The sequence below is a fragment of the Oryzias latipes genome, chromosome 16, assembly GCF_002234675.1.
Source record: "Oryzias latipes chromosome 16, ASM223467v1".
Lineage (NCBI taxonomy): Eukaryota > Metazoa > Chordata > Actinopteri > Beloniformes > Adrianichthyidae > Oryzias > Oryzias latipes.
Genome location: NC_019874.2, coordinates 31,502,033 through 31,508,517, shown reverse-complemented (window position 1 = coordinate 31,508,517; position 6,485 = coordinate 31,502,033). Strand labels below are relative to the sequence as shown.

Sequence of the window (6,485 nt, the reverse complement as noted above, 5' to 3'; positions counted from 1 at the left end):
ACTCCCCATAAGACGCACCTGCACTCCCCATAAGACGCACCTGCACTCCCCTTAAGACGCACCTGCGCTCTCCTTAAGACGCACCTGCGCTCCCCTTAAGACGCGCCTGCGTTCCCATTAAGACGCACCTGCGCTTCCCTTAAGACGCACCTGCACTCCCCATAAGACGCACCTGCACTCCCCTTAAGACGCACCTGCGCTCTCCTTAAGACGCACCTGCAGTCCCCATAAGACGCACTTGCGCTCCCCTTAAGACGCACCTGCACTCCCCTTAAGACGCACCTGCGCCCCCCCCCCATAGATGCTGCTCTTCTCTACTACCCTCCACTGACCCCGACAACCCAAAACCCCACAGCCCCTGTATGGGTCAATTCCCCGTACAGATGCATGTGACTGAGGCTTTACCTATCTTAAGAGTTTGTACTTTGGCCCGCTAACTCTTGTCCAGGTGGCGTCTAACTCTAACCGAAGAGTTTTCAAAGTTTTCATTCTGCCGGATTAGGACCAGACTGAAGTCTTCAAAAGGTCTCTAAGTCCTAATGAGGTCAGTGAATAAGTTATAGAAAGTCCTCAAATGGCAACACGTACACACATCCACACACATCGAGCTAAAGGACACTTGAAGGAGATGTAACCTGAACTTCTCTGAGCCGCTGAAAGCTTCAACTGTCTTCTGAAAGCTGCTTTGTTCCTTCATATGTTTTTTGTCCGTGAACCCAGGAGAGGATCAGGAAACATTTGCAGATGTCTTCCTCTCAGAGGTACTGCATCTTCAGGCTGGAACCTCCTCCGCCTGTGGAGCGGGGAGCTTTAACCTTGTCCCTTCACCTCCCGTTTCATTAAACGTGTTGACGTGCTGAGCGTGTCTCCTCTGAGGAAACGCTGGGAGGACGGCGCAGAAACGCTTTCTGGTCATTCAGAGCTGCAGGAGCTGCTGGAGCAGGAGCCCATCCAGGTATGTGCAGGACCCTGACGCAAGCAGAGAGACGAAGCCTGAAAAGCGGATTCTGAAAGGTCAAACAAGACTGGAGATTCATCAGAAAATGAATGAAATTAGTTAGATTGGAGTTTTTTTCATAACTGTTGTTCTGCCATGTTTTTTTCCTTCTGTAATCGGACAAATGAAGAACTTTTTAGTGACTGAACCCGCCTAAAACAGGTTAAAACAAACATTAAGGCAATGATCTGGAAATGAAAGAGCATTTATGCTACTGTGCTTCACCTGTTAGGAGTGGACATATAGACTCTGTTTCTGTAGGTTTTCATCTGAACAGACCTTCGACTAGCGTGCTCATCTTTTTCCTGTTATTTGCTCAGAAGAGACATTTGGTTTAATCACCAGAATTTGTCTCCAGGTTTAAACCTCTAATGTTTAGAAACAGCAGCAGAAAAATACGCAGAACTCTGACTCCTGTGGTGCAGGACGCTCTCACACAGCAGTCAGTCGAGCCAACAGGATTCCCTGTTCTGGAGGTTTGATCTTTTAAATGTCACTTTGTGTTTACCTGCCGTTCTCACAGAAAATGTTTCTTTTCTGGCTCCTCTGTGGTAGAAAGTGAAGCCGACTTCTTTGGCAGCCTGAAGCGGATCTTTCTTATAACAGCGGAGATGTGAAATATTAAGCAAAAAGTGATTTTATGGTCATTTTTCCCCTCTAGGAAGTGAAAGGTGTCAATCGGAATGTTGCTGAAACCGTCCTGCTTGTTTCTGTTTCAAGCTTTTGTTGCGTTCAGGGGTCGTCATGCTCCCCACCAACAGCACGGAGCTGCAGTCGCTCCTGCTCTCCTTCCTGCACCACTGCCTCAACGGCACCAACCTCCACGCTCAGAACCACACCACCCAGCATGCCGTGCAGGCTGGGGGCGGAGTCCGGGCCCAGTCGCAGGGCGTCGTGTACATTTTCCTGGTGGTGGGCATGTTCAGCTTCTGCTCCTTCGGCATCATGCTCAGCTACATCCGCTCCAGGAAGCTGGAGAGCTCCCAGGACCCGTACCACCAGTACATCGCACACGACTGGACCGCCGTGGCGGCGCCGAGCCGGGTCGTGGCCGAGGCCCTCCACAGGGAGGCTGGCAGGGAGGGGCCCATTATCTTCTGCAACCCCGCAGCAGCTGCAGGGGCCGAGCACGGCCTCCAGTGATCTGAACGTAAAAACTGAGGACTTCCTGGAACGTTGGTCACCAGGAAACACGCGACTCAGTGAACGTGTCCTGGAATTACAAGATTAATGTCAGACTTGGACGCACGGACCTGACAAACAACTACAACTGTGCAAAAATACAAGTAACACCCAAAGAAACCTTCTGCTGATGTGGAGGAACATTTGACTGTAATATTATTTGGTTTGACTTCATAAAAAGTTAAAAACAAAACACGCTAAACCGAAACAAAATGAAGGAAAACCACGAGTGACGGCGTATGGCCCTGGACACGCCCTCGCACCCTTTAGACCCGCCCTCACTGTGGATGGACACGCCCCTCATGCTCCCCCTCACTCTCATGTCAGATCTGCATGTGACAAAGTCAGGAAAACAACTTCTTTTCCTCAAATGTCAGCATTTCTGTTGGTTTTATCTCCATAACAACTTCATTGGGAAAAGTAATAAAGGTTTTTGTTCACCAGATTTTATGTCATATTCTTTTGTTCAGCTCCAGTCAACCATCCATGGATTACCTTTTCCCTGTATTCCGGTAAACATGTGCGAGCAACGGCCAAAACACACCTTTGGCGAGCTCGCCGCGCTGACAAACTTCAACCGCCAAGGAGCTTCTCAGTGATGCTTGAGGAGTTGGGAGGTGACGGATCGAAGGCGGAGTTTAAATTTGTAGAAGGTAAAGAAGACTTTGGGGGGAATTTAAACATGACGGGCTCATCCCAAGGTCAAAGGTCATTGAAACTTTGGTTGCGGCTGTAAAGTGACTCTAGCAGTGAGTGAGACATGTTGTGGAGAATGCTCAGTTCAAAGTTTTTTTTATTTTTTTACCAAATTTTCCACTTTGTCACAAAATGGTGGCGAAGGCGTAGATCCTGTGGCCATCCCATAATAATCATCATTCACTTTGTCCACAGTTCAGTTTCGCTGGGTACTGTGTGCATCTCTTGGTGAATTTTATTTTTTATTTGAACAAATGAGGATAAAGTGTCTGAATGATTCAAACAGTCAGAAACAGACACACAGTCAGCAAAAATCCATCCGGAAAGCCAAATAAAAGCCTTTTCATTCATCCTTCTGTCTGTTTGAAGAATCACTAAAGTAGATTCCATGTTTCAGTGTGAAAACATCTGACACTCTAGTGTTTTACCTAGTTATGTTTTGTTGCATTTAAATCACATTTACTGAACAGCTGGACTCAAACTGAGCTTTTTCTAGATAAATGTGGCTTTCTATTCCTGCAGACTTCAGCGTTTTTTTAAATAAAAAGAGGAGGAAGACGAGGAGTGAAGATCAAGCTGTGAAATGAAGGACGGAGGAAGAATCGAGTCCAGCTTCTCAGAAGAAAGTGATGTGGATGAGCGGAAAAATCAGGAACAATGACTTATCGTCATGACACAGGTCACAGTTTTAGTCTGCAGTTACTCGTTTGTCTTGTCATCCTGTAAGTCTGAGCAGAACCAGAACCAGAACAGAATCTGGGTTTCAGTGGGAAATCCAAGCCCTCATCCATGACAGGAGTCCTGGTTTTCTGCTGGTTTTGCTCTTCATCGCTACATTGGCTCTTCTCTTCTCCTCCTTCCTCCTCTGTCGCTCCTCCTCCACCTCCAGCCGGCGCTGCTGCGCCCCTCTGGCGGCCCGCTCCACCTCCCGGGTCAGGCTGAAGTGGACCATCTGCATGCTGAGCATGGGGACGATGAGGTTGTAGTTGTCCACCAGCTTGTTGAGCCGCAGCAGCTCCTCCTGCGCAGACGCACACAGCTCCTCCCACCGCCGCCGCTCGCCGGCGGTCATCTGCTCGCCGAGCCGGGCCCTCTCCTCCAGCAGGCGGGCCCGGATCCGAGCGGCGCCCTCGCGGATGTCTCGCTGCGTGACGACCCACGGCGGCTGGTAGCCGTTGTCGATGAGGATGCGGTTGAGGTTGTGGGTCATGGGGTCGGCGTACGGGTTGTGCTGAAACTTACTGAGGGGTTTCCCGGCGCCGCTCAGGTTCCTGAAGTCTCCGCGGGCCATGGACTCCTGGATCAGGTCCTCCACCAGACGCTCCACCGCCTGGGTGATCTTGATCTTGCGGCTGCGCTGCCGGGTGTCCCGCTCCACCAGCGCGCCGTCGCCCGCCGCTCCCCTCTCGTGCTCCCTCTGCCGGTAGCTCAGAACCTGCTCGGCCGCTCGGTCAACACGGACCTGTCGGTACTGGCGCTCCCGCTGGCTGGGGGTGCCCGAGCCCACGCCATCGAAGCTGAGGTAGTGTCTGTGCTGAAGCGCCGCTCCTCTGGACTTACCTTCGTCCTCCTCTTCCTCCTCGGCCTCTTTGTGTCCGATCTTACTCTGGTGGGTCAGCACGGCCCGGTAGGCCTCTTCCACCTGCGCAAACAGCACGCCGTCCGCCGTGGCCGTGCCTGAGTCTGGGTGGTAGAGCTTGGCCAGGCGCAGGTACGCCTGCCTCACCTGGGCAGGAGTGCTGCTGCCCTCCTCAGGCAGCTGCAGGAGGCGGTAGCTCTCCTTCAGGCCGCGGCTCATCCGGTGACCCGAGCTGAGCCACCGGAGCGCCGGCGAGCGCCGCGCCGACAGAAGACAGCCGTGACGGACGCTGATCCGGGAAGTCAGCAGCTGGACGGTGCCGCTCATCTAGAAGCGGAAAAATGTTTCAGTTATGACAACGAAAAAAGCCAAATCCTTCAGAGGACGGCAGGAAGTGTTGACTAAAGTTTGTGCCGTTTTCCTCTCTGTTTTAAGAATAAATTAACGATAGTAAGAAACGATTTTGAGCAGCTTTTGTATTAATTTCTCCTGAATTTCCAGACAGAAGACCTCAGTTTAATACAGATCACACACTGCAGTAAAAATTAAAATAGATGTTTTAAAAACAGGTGGACCGCAAACTGCAAATATAAATCAAAATGTGACATCTGTAGTGATGACGGTGTAGAAGCTACGAGGTGTTAGGGCCATGAAAGTAGAAAAATAAGCAGATATATGACAATCAACACCTAAAATTATAAGAAAAAAGTCAAAATTTCCTAAAGTTCGAAAACAAAAATGTATAATATTTCAAGGGAAAAGGTGATTCTTTTAGAAATAGAACTTTGCACTCAGCTTTTTAAAAATGTTTCAACAACAAACATTAGCGGTTTAATTCTGAGAAATGGCAGCAAGGCCCGTATGGTTTAAACGTGGGGCCCCAAACTCAGGGCCCCACGTTTAAACCATTGGGGCCCACTTGGCCTTGCTGCCATGGAGCTGTTTTACTCTTTCAAGTTATTTTTGAAAAAGCATAACTTTTTCTTGGTCAAATTGCAACTTTCTTAATCATAAAACTAAAATAAATTCATTACTTTGCAATTTTTTGAGGTAAAAATAATACTCGTATTTTCTTTGATGGAGGTCCTAATATTTTTTCTGAAATGTTTCTGTAAATCCAGTTAATCTGTTAATAAATCCTGTTTTTTCGTTTAGAAGATGTTATTTCTGCCTGAATAAAGAAGCTTGTCCCCACCGACCATGCTGACTTTATTCATCCTCTGACATGTTATGTCAGATCGGAACATTAGAAGCGCTTCCGGTTAAGCTAACTCGGAAACGTCACCCTAAAAGCCGGTTTAACGACAAAAGTTAAAAAGCTCCGTTTGAACGTCCGTTCACGTCTACGGACAGGCGCGTGAACAGTCGCCGTGAAGCCGTCACGAGACTCACTTTCTCCGGTCACACGGGGCGGCAGAGGTACTCCGTGGGCGGCTACTGCAGCTAAGCACTTCCGCTACTTCCGGTCACAGTAAGGGTCCGCTCGTGCGCTTTTTGAATAAAACTTTATTCCACACTGTAAACTGAAGCAATATTTTGTGGAATTATCCGCTGTTCTTATCACGTTTGAGTTGAGGAAAACGAAAAGCTCTACGATACAGTGGGAATTTGTGCAAATGAGCGCATCTTTTCTTCTGATTTTTATTTATTTATAAAGACTAATAGATACAAAGGGTGTGCAATCTTTATAATTACCATATACTATATTAGTAAAATTAAAATGTACAATAGACTGATTAGATTAAATCTATTCATCATTTCCCCCAAAATATCAGTAGAAAGAGTTGTTACTGTCATGATGGAGAATATATTGATGGCAGCAGAGGAGGAAAGACGTCTTTCAGGTCTCTCCCGCATTAAACCGGAGATCATTAAAACCAGCGATGGTAGGATATTTGTGGAAGACGAACTCCTAAACTTTATTGCCGTGAAAATGAGAACACTGAGTCATGATGAAATTGTTTTACTTGTAACAAACAATTTCAGCTCTGAGCGAATTGAATCGTCAAAGAAAGTTTTGTTCGAGGTCTG

The 6,485-nt window shown here is 48.1% G+C and overlaps 2 protein-coding genes across 6 annotated transcripts; one reads left to right on the top strand and one right to left on the bottom strand.

The window, feature by feature from the left end:
* The first annotated feature begins 312 nt into the window (after positions 1-312).
* On the top strand, positions 313-2,853 carry LOC111948953 (potassium voltage-gated channel subfamily E member 1-like). Its single transcript, XM_023964209.1, has one exon. It carries the CDS (start codon positions 1,742-1,744, stop codon positions 2,138-2,140), a length of 399 nt encoding a protein of 132 aa, XP_023819977.1. The 5' UTR covers positions 313-1,741; the 3' UTR covers positions 2,141-2,853.
* Positions 2,854-2,955: 102 nt separating this feature from the next.
* On the bottom strand, positions 2,956-6,254 carry dnajc28 (DnaJ heat shock protein family (Hsp40) member C28). 5 transcript variants are annotated; one of them, XM_023964206.1, is made up of 3 exons: positions 6,246-6,254; positions 4,118-4,781; positions 2,956-4,040 (listed from the first exon to the last, which is right to left on the bottom strand). In XM_023964206.1, exons 1-3 carry the CDS (start codon positions 6,249-6,251, stop codon positions 3,556-3,558), a joined length of 1,155 nt encoding a protein of 384 aa, XP_023819974.1. In that variant the 5' UTR covers positions 6,252-6,254; the 3' UTR covers positions 2,956-3,555. The 5 variants fall into 5 exon arrangements, with proteins under 5 accessions (XP_023819974.1, XP_023819975.1, XP_023819973.1 ...); XM_023964207.1 differs by lacking the exon at positions 6,246-6,254 and adding an exon at positions 5,847-5,938; XM_023964205.1 differs by lacking the exon at positions 6,246-6,254 and adding an exon at positions 5,654-5,830.
* Positions 6,255-6,485: the final 231 nt, after the last annotated feature.